General features: G+C 45.2%; 1 protein-coding gene across 1 annotated transcript in view; it reads left to right on the top strand.

The window, feature by feature from the left end:
- Nucleotides 1–9,935: 9,935 nt before the first annotated feature.
- Nucleotides 9,936–15,943, top strand: part of LOC144890809 (disabled homolog 2-interacting protein-like) — a gene marked incomplete at its 3' end in the record, with an annotated part of 46,917 nt that continues 40,909 nt past the window's right edge. Inside the window, exon 1 of the mRNA XM_078772648.1 lies at nucleotides 9,936–10,081. Coding sequence (XP_078628774.1) covers nucleotides 9,936–10,081 — 146 coding nt within the window. The remainder of the gene's footprint in view (nucleotides 10,082–15,943) is intronic.

Genomic DNA, 15,943 nt, shown 5'->3' with positions numbered 1-15,943 from the left:
CGGTTCTTCGTTTGGGTTTTTGCATTGTTCACCTCCCATGCAAGTGCAGGCTTCTGTGCATGGCATGTTATTGTTCTTGCAGGCACATATATGGCTGCGTTGACATGCAGACACTTTACACTTGCACGCGGTCAGCTCAACTAGTCCAACTGGAGCAGGGTCTTTCGTCATGAGGGTGGGCTGGAGAGTTCCATCTTTGATGTTCCATCCATTACCATCTGGCTTTGGTTGTGCTTGGTTGGGGAGCAATGACTTCTTCCAGATGAATGACTGATAGTTAGCTCGACAAATGTGTTGCCTAATACTGTCAGATGTTGGTGGTAGGCATTCACTCTTCTGCCTCTTCTGGCTGAACATCCAATATCTGATTTCGTCCGCCGTGTCACCTGCTGCCTGAGCTGTTGTGTACAGGGAGCATATGAACTGTCCACAAGCACGGACAGTATCCTCTGTCGGTGGGATAATATCTCCCAGTTGTGACACTTTCTGTTGGTGGTCTTTACCGTCCTGAAGTTACCTCAAAGCTGTCTTCTTACCAATTCCACTGAAGGCACTCGTCGTGTCACTTCCTGTTAGTGCATGCAATGATGGGAGTGCTTTCCATACTTCTGGACCAATGGCCAAGACTATTTCGTGGATTGGTATGTGTCGCAACTTTTCCTTTATTCCATTATGAAACCAAAGTTTTTGGCATCTCATTGAGGCGTACATGTGTATGCATATGACTGCAACGTCAGTATCTGGTGATTGCACGATCACCTGTGGGAGGTCATATGACGCATTGTGAGCATGCAGAAGAAGCCTGGTGTCTGCTTCTTCGTGGTCAGACTCCAGAGGTGAGTGTTTAGTCACATGCCCTCTTACGATCAGCTTGCACTCCTTTCCGTTCTTGAAGCCACCACCGAGGCCCAGCTGATTGCCTGGTGCTAGTTTTTCTGGTGCAGTTTGGCACCATCGATCACATAGGAATGCACATAAATTTGCTTGTTGTTTGGATGAAGTATATATTTGTCCCATTGTTCAGGTAGAGGTGTACTGGGTCCCAATATCTTAATCTCCAGTTATGTAGAAGACCCTCGTCGCATGCGTTCTCCGGTCTTGATAGAGTAACGGTGATCGTAGCGATCAAAGACCACATCTACCCTGTTGCAGCCATTCTTCCCAAATGGTGCTGATATCAGATCATAATACTTCTCTGCCAATTGGCCAAATGTCTTAGTGCCGCCAGATTTCGCCATTTGGACCAATGCCATCGCATCAATGACATTAGCAGTGGGTAGTGGTGCTTCATTATATGGAAGATTTGGCAACACATCAGCTTTTGTTTCCAACTCTGCTAGCAGATCACTCTTCACATTCTTACGCATACTGCCGTCAGAATGTGCCAATGCATGAGGCACAGATGATAGTTCATGTGCGAGGACTTCCTTGAGGTTGACATCACGTGCTTTAGCAACAATGAGTAATCTGCCAAAGATATCTCGATCTGCACTGACGGCAGCTGTCTTGTCTTTTGCTGATTTCATCGTCTTTTTCTTTGCCATTGATGCAAATGTCATGATATTCATGTGTGCAGTGTGTCCCAGAACCCCTTCTCATTTGTGTCGAGGCGTTTGGAAACAAACTCTTTCAGTTGCTCCTGACCAATATCTCGTGCTGTCACAAGACGCACTGCAACAGCTTGTGGGAGCATCACACCTGATATGATGTTAATGAGGGGCTGACACTCATCTCCTTCAAGAGTATCAGTGTCGAACGGATTTGTTGCAAGGCCAGATTTGAAAATAGACATCAGCTTCTGGACATCTTCTTCGTCTCTCTTTCGCCTGGCCGCACCAGTTTCTTTGTGTGTTCCGATCCTCTCACCGTCTTGAATATCACACATCTCCTTTGTTGCCGATGTAATTGCTGCTCGCTCATGGCTTGTCAAGCACCATCTGTCTAGGGCCTGTTGCTTCAGGGTGATACCTACAATCCCTCCTCTCTTCTTAGAGTCAAGGTTGATGGACTGCTCCAGAGCCATGTCAGTCCAGACACGACTAAATGGCTGGCTGGATCTACATACAGCGTGGTTGCCCTTCATGAACTCTTCGTGTACTCAAGGAAACTTCTCTGGTAGTTGATGAATGTCGCAAAGGTATATGGGGAGCCATCGTGAGTAATTTGTTCTGTCCATACAATAGAAGTAGGAAGTCATCCCAGCTACATCCTACGAAATACAAACAACAAAACAACATGCATTTTAAAGGCCATTTCCGCTGCTAGAGCGGGGGTTAGCCTTGCGGTCCCCATGACAATCTTCTCCATTTTCCCCTATTTTCTGCATCTCTCTTTGTTAACCCCCTTGCCCGCATTTCTTCTTCCACCATCTTTAGCCAAGTCTTTCTCGGTCTTCCCCATCCTCTGCTTCCTTCTACATTCATTTCCATCACTCTTCTCAACCAGTCACTTTCATCCTTCCTCAACACATGACCAAACCATAACAACCTGTTCCTCTTCACAGCATCAATCACAGGCTCTATTCCCATCATCTTTCGCAATTCATCATTTGTCTTCCTCTCTCTCAACGATACTCCGCACATCCGTCGAACCATTCGCATTTCCACCCTTTCCAACCTTCGTTGCTGCTCTACGTTCATTACCCATGTCTCGCTCCCATAAATCATAACACTTCTCACACATGCAGCATACACCTTTCCCTTCAGCTTCAACGACACTCCCCTCACCATCAGCACGCCACTCAGTTACCGAAACTTCTTCCATGCACATCTCACTCGAGCAACCGTTGCCGAGTCTGATCCACCTTCTCCATTCAGCATGTCTCCGAGGTAGCAAAATGTTTTCACACCTTCCAGCTTCACGCCGTCTCCAAGATCCAACTCAACATTTCCTCCATCTGCAGCTCCCTCTGTGCACACCTTACACTTGAATGTAGCTGCCACACTGGTTAATGACCCTCTCAGACCACTACATTTTTGATGAACCCACTCAGCGCACATTGTACATTGAATGGAGTTCACTCCGACACCCTTCCTACACACAGCACAGGGCCACTTCCCAGTTCTTTCCACCTCACCACATGCTTTACCACTTGCCATCACCTTCGTCTTTCCGATATTCACCTTCAGACCTTTTGTCTCCATACATTCCTTCCACGTGTTCATCTTTTCCTTCAGTCCATCCATACTTTCCGCAATCAACACCAGATCATCTGCATACAACAACTCCCACGGTAAACCCTCCTTTACGTTCTGAGCCAGCACCTCCATCACAGCTACAAATAGTAGTGGACTTAGTACCGACCCCTTGATGCACTCCCACCTTCACCTCAAACTCACCACTGTTCCCGTCCTTCGTCCTTACAGCTGTGCGCGCTCTTTTGTACATTGCCATCACTTCTCTGATCAACCATTCCTCCACTCCTAACTTCCTCAATGCCCATGTCAATACTTTGCGTGGTACCCTATCGAATGCTTTCTCCACATCAACAAACCCAAGAAACAACTTCTTCCTCTTATCCATGTACTTCTCCTGCAACTGCCTCACAATGAAAAGCACGTCTGTCGTTCCTCTTCCTGGCATGAATCCAAACTGCATTTCGTCGATCTTCACTTTCTTCCTTATCCGCCTCTCCAACACTCTTTCCAATACCTTCATTCCATGCTCCAATAACTTTATCGCTCGGTACGAGCCACACTCCAGAGGGTAACCTTTCCCCTAGTATAGAGGGACGAGGGTACTCAGTTCCCAAGCCACTGGAATGCGGCCTTCTTTCACCACCAGATTACAGATCTCTGTCATTCTCTTCACACCCCAACTTCCTGCTGCCTTCAACATATCTCCCACAACTCCCGTCGGTCCTCCAGCTTTTCTACCCTTCATTGCTTTTATCGCTTCCTCAACTTCCTTCTCAGTTATCTTCTCTGCCGGTCCTAAAACTGGGTTACTCTCTATGTTGCCATCCCATTCATTCTCTGTATTCAACAGCATTTCCATATATATTTTCCATCTTCCTTTAATTCCATCTGGGTCGACAACGATTTGTCTCACTTCATCCTTCAAGCAACTCACCCCCATCACATCACACCTCTCTTTACCTATCTGCTTTGCAATCCTGAATACTGCTTTCTGACCCTCTTCTGAATTCAAGCTTTCTCCGAACATTTTCCTACATGCCTCCTGCGCCTTTGCTACCTCTTTCTTTGCAGCCCTCTTGGCTGCCTTATAACTTTCATGCTCTGCTGTTTTTGCTCCCGTACCCTTCGCCTTCTGCCACTCCTTGAACTTCTTCCTCTTCTCGTTAATCCCCTTTCCAACTTCATCATCCCACCACCATGTTTCCGAGTGCCTCGGTGGTCCTTTTGTCTATCCATATACCTCACCAACGGCTCCCAACAGACTAGCTTTCATGGACATCCAACCACTTTCAAGCTCAACCACATCATCCTCGACCCTACTCAGCCTCTCTTTTAATGCCTCCCTTACTGTCACCTCTTTCAACCTCCACACCTTCATTCTCGGTTGGTACTTAATCCGCCGAGCTCTCCTCGCACCTTTCACCCTTACGTCGCAGACAACCAAGTGGTGCTGTGAAACAGCCTCCTCCCCCGGGATCACCTTTGTGTCCCGGAGGTGCCCCCTATCTCGCCTACGCACCATCAGGTAGTCAACGGTTGTCGTCGACCCACCTGACGTGTATGTAACAAGCTTATTATCCTCTTTCTGGAACTGAGTATTACAAATCAACAAATCAGCTCCATCAGCAAACTCCAAAATCCTTTCACCTTCTCCATTTCTCACATCATATCCGTAACCCCCATGAACTCCGTCAAAACCATCCATACTCCTTCCCACATGTCCATTTAGGTCTTCTCCTACCACAACAACTTCCTCATCTTTCACGTTTTCCATCAGCTTCTCTTTCGCACACCAGAACTTGTCCTTTTCTTCATCGCTTCGACCAACCTGCGGAGCATATCCCGAGATGACGTTCACCAAGAGGTTTCCAATCATCATTTTCACCATCATCAACCTATCACTCACTCTCGTCACACTCACCACACTGTCTACAAACTCCTCAGAAAACAGGACACCAACAACATTCACGCCCTCCAGGCACCCTTGCCACACAAACTTGTATTTCTGTCCCTGCCTACCCTTCACCATTCTCACACCATTTCCCTTCCATCTCGTCTCTTGCACACAACATATGTCCACTCTTCTTCTGACCAATACTTCCACCACTTCTCCTGATCTCCCTGTCATTGTCCCTACATTCCATGTCCCAAACCTCAGAAACCGATCTCCACTTTGGGCTGTACCCTGCCCATATGTAGTTGTAATTGTCATGGTTCCATTTTTGAGGCAATGTTTTTTTTTTGTTTTTTTTATGGCCGGATGCCCTTCCTGACGCCAAGCCTCTTAGTCGTCTCTTACGACACGCAGGGATACGGTGTACCTATTCTTATCCAGGGTACACACCGGGAAACGTTTAAAACATGGAAATTCGGGGGGGGAGGGGGAGGCGGCGTCGTCAAGGGAAAGATAAAATGAAAATAAACCCCTTCAGCCGGCACTTAGCTTGGCGTCCCAAAGAGTACTTTCAGGAGCTTGGCGGCTGTTGGAACTGGGTTAGCCACTTATGCGGGAAGTGGTCCAAAATGGCGATGTCGAACACCGCGCGTCGAAGACACAAAATAAAAAATACTACTAAATATAAAACTATTTTATAACATATACATATAGATGTCTCAATACTCATGACTGAAACTTTCACAACAAAATTGGATGTATCTTGCCTGTAGGGGCTAAGAGAAAAAATAAATAAATGAAATCCGTCAAAATCTCAGATTTACGCCTCGGACACCACCCCCCTAATAGAAAAGTGGCCGCCATTTATTGTTGCTGCCACAATTCAACTGTTCATCAGGGCTGGATTTGTTCTATAGATGTTCCCCAATCACCTGGAAATGACAAACCAACTGTGTAGTGGATGTTGCACGAAACCATTTTGAGCAGATTCTGGCTCCTGGAATATAAACTTGGTGGACAGGTTGGGTATCTGACAAGGACGATTCGATTCGATTTTGGTGAAGATGTGAATATGGATTCGGATATGAGAATTATTTATTTTTTAATTGATTCTTCACCATTGGGAGATCGGGCCCAAACGATACATCGCAAGATATCTAAAAAAAATGGATGGATTTGGACGAAACTTATTGGACAGGTTGTGTCTGTGATGAGGATGAATCGATTCAATTTTGGTGAAGATCCGGATCCGGATCCGGCTAGTAGAATGTTTTTAGATGATTCTTCACCATTGGGAGATCGGGCCCAAACGATACATCGCAAGATATCACAATAAAAATATGGATGGATTTGGACGAAACTTATTGGACAGGTTGTGTCTGTGATGAGGATGAATCGATTCTATTTTGGTGAAGATCCGGATCCGGCTACTACAATTTTAATAGTGATTCTTCACCATTGAGTGATCGGGCGAAAAACGATAAATAGCAGGATATCACAAAAAGTTGTGGACGGATGATTTTGATTAAATGTGATTCTGTTTTGTGATTTTCTGGTCTACTCTTGGATATAAAACCTAAACTGTTCATCTGGCTGAGGTATGCTCTCCACTGAGGGACGTTCGACTTTCCTGATTGGGGCTTTCTTTCACCATCATTGACACTTTCATTTTGCAATTTATCATTTATTTTCCTTTCAACGTCTGATCTCTGGGAACATAAAACAATTTCATAACATTATTTTTGGCAATAAGTGTGCGGATGACGAAAATTGACACTGAATTGTTGGCAGTAAACATAAACTTCTGGGAGCATGCGAGACAGCACTTTGTTGCCTATACACTGCCCAAACAAAGGGAGGGTTTTCTGTGGAACCCTGTTCTTCGGGTCCCTGCTAGTTTCAACAAAAGTGGAAACGATGATACAATCCACGTGGTTTCGTTTAGTTTGCTGTCCCTGGTAATCAATTATCCTCACGATGTCGCCGGTAAGATGGATCCAACATGGCGGATCGCACGAATAGTGACGTCATATGCTGATTATCGGGGGAGGGGTGTTCGTACGGGAAGGTTGAACTTGATGAGGTTAAATGAAAATAACACCTTCTATTAAAGCAATTACCATGTACTAGGGCATGCCCGTACAAAATTATATCCCCCCCCTCTATTTACATGAAATGGTTTGGTCCATTCGCAAAGCCAAAGCGGACGGCTTGCGAGTACGGTGACAATCCCCCCCCTCTATTTACATGAAATGGTTTGGTCCAAAGCGAACGGCTTGCGAGTACGGTGACAATCCCCCCCCTCTATTTACATGCAATGGTTTGGTCCAAAGCGAACGGCTTGCGGAGTTTGGTAAAGAAATCGCCATAGCTCGGTAACTACTTCTCCGATTAATATGAAACCTTGAAAAGGCACATCCTCGGGTCCCCAGCAATATACCTGGCAAGTTTCAAGTATATCGGACCGGTAGTTGTCGAGAAACAGCGGTCGCATACACACACACAGACACACACACACACACAGAGATTACTGGAATTATAGATAGATTAATTCAAGAAAGGATTTTAAAATCGACATTACGATCATCATCCTGACGATCAAGTTTAACATCGAAATAGTCTCAACACCCTTCAAGTGCCCCAAGCGACCCTGAACGCAACTTCCCCAAAATAAATATATAACGATTGATTTATTTTAAAAACGTAATAAATAACGATGATGAAGATTTAAAATCTACCAATCGGATCGTGTTTAAGCGCCTCAATATTTAACGGCTAGGAAGGCTGACGTCACAAATGTATCACGTGGTAACCATGGAACAACAACATTAAAATCATCTTGATGCAGATATCTCGTGGTGTGGGACGTGTGTTCGGCATCTTGCGAATTGTTTCATAGATATTCTCTCTGCCCCCCCTCCCCCATACGTTTTTTTATTTCCCACGATGCCTCTTTTCAACAAGAGATCGCAACGAAGGTATCGCACACGGGTTTCACAGCATTAAGTGAATTTTATCTTTTCATATCGAGTTGCAGCAGGGGCATTGTCGTGTCAGTTGTTTAAATGGAGAATGTGTATATGTATATGTATATGTATATGTATATATATCCGGTTCAGCACATTTGCACTCATTTGTCGATTCAAGGGTTCTGTTGTTTTTCAGGGAACTAAATATGAACAAGTCGACTTGTTCGGACGATGACGGCATGAACCATCCTTCGCCGTCAAGTTCCCCGAAGAACACCAATTTATGGAAACGTCTGAAGTAAATAATTTTGTTTTCCTCCTCTCGACTTTTTTAAACTTGTTTTTGACTTCATCTACCACAAGAAATGTCGAAGAAGCTAACATTTGAATGTTTTTCAACCTAGGCAAAAGTTTACCACACAAAAGAAGACCAGGTGTGTTGGTGACATTGCACATGACGTGTAAGTATGAGAAAATATCCCTTTGGAATGCCCTGACATGACCCATGCGCGCAATGGAAATGGTATTCCTTTAAGGAAATTCAAGCTCTCCCTGTCGTATCTCCATCACATTTTGCTCTTGAAATATTTTCTGTGCCATTGTTTGGAAGTTTCAGGGCTGAGGGATTCCACTGAGTTGTTACCTCCACCACCAAAGGTGGATGGAGGTTATGTTTTCACCCCTGTCTGTCTGTTTGTTTGTGAACAAGATATCTCAAAAGGTTGTGGACAGATTCGGACGAAATTTGGCAGAGATGTAGCGTATGTGACAAGGACAAAATGATGAGATTTTGCTGAAGATCCGGATTCGGATCCGGCTACTAGAAATTTTTTGTTATGTTAGGTTATGGACGGATTTGGAATAAACTTTGTGGACAGTTTGTGTTTGTGACGAGGAAGAATCGATTCAATTTGGGTGAAGATTCGAATCCAGATCGTATAATTTTTGATGTGATTCTTCACCATTGAGTGATGGAGCGAAAACCGATACATCGCACGATATCTCAAAATGTTATGGACGGATTTGGACGAAACCTGATGGACCGGTTGTGTGTGTGACGAGGACGAATCGATTTGATTTTGGTGAAGATCTGAATGTGGATTTGGATTTGACAATTATTTGATTATCAAGTGATTCTTCACCATCGAGAGATCGGGTGAAAAGCGATATAAAACATGATGTTTAAAAAAAGTTATAGACGAGTGATGACGAAACATGGGGGATGAGTTCGTTGGGTGACAAAAAAGGCGATTAGATTTTGGTTCAGGTCCGAATCCAGATCCGGCCCATCGGTGGGATACAAAACGTAACTGGCGGAGGGATGCTCTCTACTGAGTGCAGTTGTAGTTTAACCGGGTTGGCATGTCTCTTGTAAAGAGTTCACAAATTATTGCCGGTACCCTGAACAAATGATGAATTCCTGCCAGTCAACAAAACGATTGGTCAACCGATTCGTGAAAACCTTGTGCTACACCTGTTCCCACTGCCACAACTGTTCCCACAGCCAGACTCCAAAATAAGGGAGAGGTATCTGATGAAGAAGAGAAAGTGTAAGGTGGGGATACGAATGTCTATCGAGAAGTGCAAATGAGAAGCGTCATGAGGTACCTGATCTGAGGAGACGGATGTGATACACGGAATACCACTTAAACCAGACGTATCAAAATATTAATATTCGATTGCAAATATTTGATTAACAACGAAGAACGCAACAAATTATTTGCGCAATATTATATCAGAATAATACCAGCAATACTGTCAACCAATACAAGGGACTTTGATGAGGCCATTTCTCCCGTAATGCCTGCTCTCGATGAACACCGTATTAATTAAATTGATCAGTTCATGTACTTATCACTGAGATGGTGTTGAGGTGGTGTTGGAGTTTATGGATATGAGAAGGTGGTGGAGGAGCTGCAGAAATATCACCTGGCGATGAACAAGCATATGTTATGGGTACATCACCTGGTAACTAGTGGCCTCTCTCGGACCTGCTTCCTGACGTTGGATCCTGAAGCCAATGAGTCGTGGATAAATCCGCGACCCGACGGGTTGCGAAACAACCACGGACGCCGTCTAAGGTGATTAAAATCTGGCAGAGTCCCTGCGGCCAACTTTCACTTTACTTTCCCGGTGACGAACTAGTTACATCAGATCGGACTATGCTCTCGGCTCCCACCTTTATCTTTTTATTACATAAGGCCGAGCAAAACCGTAGGCGGGATTCCGGCTAGACTTGCGTGGTGAATCAGTGGGGTACAACCTCCCTTCTATTTATTGTTTGCTACGTCTAACCAATGAAGGAAAGAGACAATCAAGCAGGTTTGGAAACAACAAATCTAGCATGAAACAGGCACGTATTTACAAGAGAATGCAGTGTCACATGAGAAACAGTCCTATCCCGAGCATTCAACGAAACCCCTTGTACAACTGGCTTTAAACAAAATACAGATAGGTTCCACGTTCATCCTGGGAAATTAGACAGAAAAGGGGACATAAAGTAAGAAGTCGGGGGCGTGTTGGCGACCCATTCCTCACCCTCATGTAAATAGGCTTGGCTCCGTCGGGCTCAACGAGGTGTCAATGCAGGAAGACGAGTGGTGCAAGCGAGAGGTGTGCTGTCGTGGAGTGTATCGTGGGTGTTTAGCGCTGACAAATATTGGAGGTCTTGTGTCGTTCAATGATGCTCCACAACAGGTGAGCCCTGAGGTGTATGCGCTGAAAAATGTAAGGTTGTGCGGTGCGTGTGCGAAAGCCATGCAAGATGTCAGTCTTACCGGGATGAGGTCATTGCCTGTTCTGCTCGGCAGTTTGGGGAGCACCGTGTGTGGCGCCTTTTGCGTTACCAGGAAATGAGTAGCGAAAAACAGTTACCAGAATGTGAGGAGCTTTTGCATTACCCAGACGTGAGGAGGTGGAAAGAATGGTGAGGTGATGTGATTTGAGAAGGTGTGTTTGAGAAGGGGGTTTCAAATCCGGGTGTCGGGAAATAACGGTTTGAGAATGGGTGCTTGAAAATGGCGGTCAGTTCAAGTACAGGTGTCGGTAAATACGAGTTTGGAAATGAGGTTCGAATAAAAAGAGGAAAAATGAAAGTTTGGGAAGAATACTGAAGGAAAATGAAGGTTTGGGAAAGAGGATTTAAGGAAAATGAAGGTTTGGGAAAGAGGATTTAAGGAAAATGAAGGTTTGGGCATGAGGAAGAGAACAATGGGAAAGGCTCAAACCACAATCACAACGCATCTCCCTTTCCCCTGGTACGAGGACGGTAACCTGAAGAAGCAATCACTTTGGAAATATCTGAACTCCAGGCTCATCTTATGTGTTGGATGTTACTCTGCGAGGTCTTTTCCAAATCTGAAACGCATTGATTGCACATTCTCTCGTCTGTCCGCCCATCTTGCCAAAATTGTGGGGTTTTTTTGTTTTCTTTTATACACCGTTGCCCAAATAGTTTTATTTTACATGATGTTTCTGGAGGGGACATTATTATGTCAGTTGTTGAAATGAAGAATGTATGTGATACAGATTCACACATTTATTACCATTATTCACCATTATTACATACCAGCAGAAATACGCGGCGTTGCTGGGCGGGGGAGGAGTGGGGGAGGGGAAGGGGAGGGGTGGGGGAGGGGAGTGTGGGTGAGGGGAGGGGGGAGTGGAAAAGGGGGGGGTGGGAAAAGGGGGGAGGGGAAGGGAATGGGGGGGAGGGGAGGAGAGGGGGAGGACAAGGGGGGCAGGGGGAGGGGAAGGGGGAGGGGAACGGAACGGGGGGGAGGGGAGGGGAGGAGAAGGAAACAGGAGGGCAACGGGAAGGAGGAGAGGTGAACAGGGGGGAGGGAGGGGAGGGGTGGAAGTGGAGCAGTCAGAGGGGAAGCTCTTTTACGGAGAATCTGTATCTTAAAGGGGAGGGCAGGGGGGGAAGGGGAGGGGGGAGCAGGAGGGAGGGGTGGGAAGGGGAGGGGAATGATGGGGAGGGGATGGGGAAGGAGGGGGAGGGGATGCGGAAGGAGGGGGGAAGGAAGGGGAGCAGTCAGAATTGGAAGCTCTTTTACAGAGTATTTATATCTTAAAGGGGAGGGGAGGGGAGGAAGGGAAGGGGTGGAGGAAGAGGATTGGGGGAAGGGGAGGGGGGAAGGAGGGGGGAAGGGGAGTGGCTCACGTTTCTTAGTTGAGTGTGATGCCGATCAGGAAGAAGAAGAAGCCGTACTATTGAATTACTAATACTAATTACGTGCTAATACTCATTCGTACACTTCCGGAATTGTTTGATTTATTTGTATTCAAATGTCTGGTAATTGTTTTGTATTTATTGATGCGAATGTGTACTTGTATATAACTCTCATTCATTTAAAAAGGCTTCAGCACTATCGAGCGATGTTTTTAAAAAAAAATTATTTTATTTTTGTTAAGTCCAAAAAAACGAACTTTATTTTTTCAATTTTTTTTTTTTGCCTAAAACACTCCCAGGCACTCACTGATGAAAGTTTGATGAAGATGCGTTCAGCCATCTCTGAATAATACGCGGACACACACACACACACAGACAACTCACGTTTATATACAGACTTGGCATTTAATATGGAATATTTTTTTTGTGGGGGTGAACATACTTTTCAAGATGACTTAGAACCAAAAGTTCATTGGAATTATGTTGAAATTATTCTAGATTTTGTTAATGTGACCTTTAAAAGAAACAAAAACCACATTTGACATTTCGAAACAAATAAATTGATCCTTGAAAGTGATGTAAACTGATATCGAACTCAATTCACGGACAGTACTGTGTTAAACTTCTGTACGTTTTCCAGAAGTATCTCTTTATTTTGCACATTAGCCAAAAAAAAATTCAACAAAAACAAAAGCGAAATTATGACTGGGATTACGGACAGTAAAATTACAGTTCAGTACTTCGTGTAACCCCCACGAGCATTCAGGAGAGCACGTACACGTCGAGGCATGCTGTTCACGAGATTTGCCAAGGTTTGGACAGGAATCGCTTGCCATGCAGTGACAATAGTCTGCTGCAATTCATGCACAGAGGTCGGCTGCTGGTCCAAGTTGTCGATTTGACGCGTTAATTCTGCCCACAAGTTCTCTATCGGATTCATATCTGGGGACATGGCAGGCCACTCCATATGCTCTACACCACGGTCAGCAAGAAAGTGTTGGATCATGCGAGCACGATGAGGCCGTGCATTGTCATCTTGGAAGACAAAGTCTCCTCGAAAGGCTGCACGAGCAAATGGAAGCAATGTTTCTTCCAGAATGACCCTGTACTTGAACTGGTTCAGGTTTCCATGCAGAACAACCAGGTCAGTTTTGCCCCCTGCATGAAAAGCAGCCCAAATGGTCACCCCACCACCTCCAGCTTGGACTCTTGGCACTATACAATCTTCGTTGTGGGCTTCATGCACTTGTCTCCGCACTCGGACGCGGCCATCTTGACGAAAGACCAGAAATCTAGACTCGTCACTGAAGGTCACGTGATTCCAGTTTCCTGGCTGCCATTGACGGTGCTCTCTGGCCCACTGCAATCGGTGCTGGCTGTGTTGTCTGGTCAGGTGTGGCTTTCTCAGGGGACGCCTGGCACGATAGCCTGCTTGAACCAGTCGTTGGTTGACTAGCCTTCTGGATACAGGCACATTTGTCAGTTGCTGCCACTCAGCCCTAAGCCGATTAGCTGACTTGGCACGGCCATTGCAGACTAACCGGTGCAGCTGGCGATCATCTCTCTTTGTGGTTCTGCGTGGACGTCCTGGCCTCGGTATTGGAGTAGGGACACCCCTCTGAGCATTTCGTTTCAGGATTTTTGACACCTGACCTTGAGTGATGCCATACTGCCGAGCAATAGCACGCTGTTTCATGCCAGAATTTCGAAACGCCACCACTCCATGACAAACAGCATTGTCAAGTTGACGGACCATCTCCAGAGGAAGCGGCAATAACTTTTGTAGACGTGCAGCAGTTGTTTTCCACTAATACAGAACGCAATAACCCATATATACCCGATTGTGAAGCCAATCGTCAAATGTACCTGTCCTTACATTTTGTCACGCCACCTGTGATATAATCTTGTTATTGACTTCTTGCTGCGAAAGACAATCGGTGACATGGTTCTTTCAGCAAAGACATCACCGAAGGGTAAAAGAAACTCACCAGATTGATATACTGAGTTCAGAAAGTAAACTCAAGTTAAGAAAAAATATATATATATTCCATATTAAATGCCAAGTCTGTATATAGATTAGGAGCATTATTACCATTTATTATTATTTATTACCATTATTACATATTTATTTATTTGAATTCATTCATTTATTGATTATTCACCGGTTTAGCACATTTGAACTCGGTTTTGGATGAAGAGATCTGTTCTTTTGCAGGGAACCAAAGATTAACACGTCTTCGTCATCGAAGACGAAGAAAATGAGCTGTTGGAAGCGTCTGAAGTAAATAATTTTGTTTTCCTCCTCTTGACTTTTTAAACTTCTTTTTGACTATATCCACCACAACAAATGTACAAGAAGCTAACATTTCAATCTTTTTCAACCTAGGCAAAAGTTTACAACACATAAAAAGAACAAGTGCGGTGGTGACATTGCACATGACGTGTAAGTATGAGAAAATATCCCTTTGGAATGTCCCGACATGAAACTTGCGCGCAATGGAAATGGTATTCCTTTCAGGAAATTCAAGCTCTCCCTGTCGTATCTCCATCACATTTTGCTCTTGAAATATTTTCTGTACCATTGTTTGGAAGTTTCAGGGCTGAAGGATTCCACTGAGTTGTTTAAACTGAGCTGGCATGTCTCTTGTAAAGAGTTGACAAATTATTGCCAGTACCCTGAACAAATGATAAATTCCTGCCAGTCAACAAAACGATTTTTTTTATTTTTTTTTTATTTTTTGTATACTGAATCGAAGCTCGTGAAAGAGCTAACATTTATTTCACAAACAAATCAACCAGACAAACAAGATATATACAAAGAGGGAGCGGAAGACAAGATGGGGAGAGAAGGGGAAGCACACAAACATAACATTTGAGAGCAGGGAGATGTGTGGGAGGGAAGGGCTTGGGGGGAGGGGGGTGGGGGGGTGGGAGAAGCATAAAACACAAGGACACCAAGGACTTCCAGGACCGAAGTTGGTATTTCAAAAAAGTGGATTTGGGGTGAAATTAGCAGGGGTAGAAAAGATCAAGGTTTTGGATGGGGGAAGATAAGAGATGGTGGTGAACAGCTGTTTTAAAGACGTGGAGGGTGGAGTGGGATTGAAGAGAGTGAGGGAGTTTGTTCCAGAGGCGGGAGAAAAGAGGAATGAAGGAGTGAAGGTGAGCAGAGTGTCTTGATTTTGGCAGTTTAACCATAAGAGGGTTGCAGGCAGATCTTGTGCGACCTGCAGGAATATTTGGGGGACAGAGCCCAGAGAGAGCTGGGGGGGGCAAGGCCAGAGAGGAGTCGGTAGAAGACGGAAAGACCACCAACCTGCCTGCGGTGAGTGAGTGAAAGGCCCTTGGAGTTAGCTTCATCGCGGGAGATTCCAATGATTCTGAACGCTTTGGTTTCAACAGCGTGAAGTCGAGCTAGGTGTGAGGCAGGCGCACCAGCCCAGAGGGGAGAGCAGTATTCCATTGAGCTGCGGATGAAAGTCTTGTATGTGGTGAGGAGCTCAGGTGTGCGAAGGAAGGACTTCGCACGACGGAGGATGCCCAGTCGGCGACTGGCTTTGGAGGCCAGATTTGAAATGTGGTTTTCCCAGGAAAGATCATGGCAGATAGTGAGCCCCAAAACCTTGAGTGACGGAACTTCTTGGAGAGGATTATTCAGAAAGTGGATGGGAGGGTTGTCCAGTCGGTCTTTTCGGAGAGACATCGTAAGAGTGTGAGATTTGTCAGGATTGAAAGACATGTTCCACTTGTTTGCCCAGTCTGTGATTTT

The sequence above is a fragment of the Myxine glutinosa genome, chromosome 2 (genome assembly GCF_964187855.1).
Source record: "Myxine glutinosa chromosome 2, kmMyxGlut1.1, whole genome shotgun sequence".
Lineage (NCBI taxonomy): Eukaryota > Metazoa > Chordata > Myxini > Myxiniformes > Myxinidae > Myxine > Myxine glutinosa.
The sequence above is the reverse complement of the archived record's forward strand: the minus strand, read 5'-3'. Positions and strand labels throughout refer to the sequence as shown.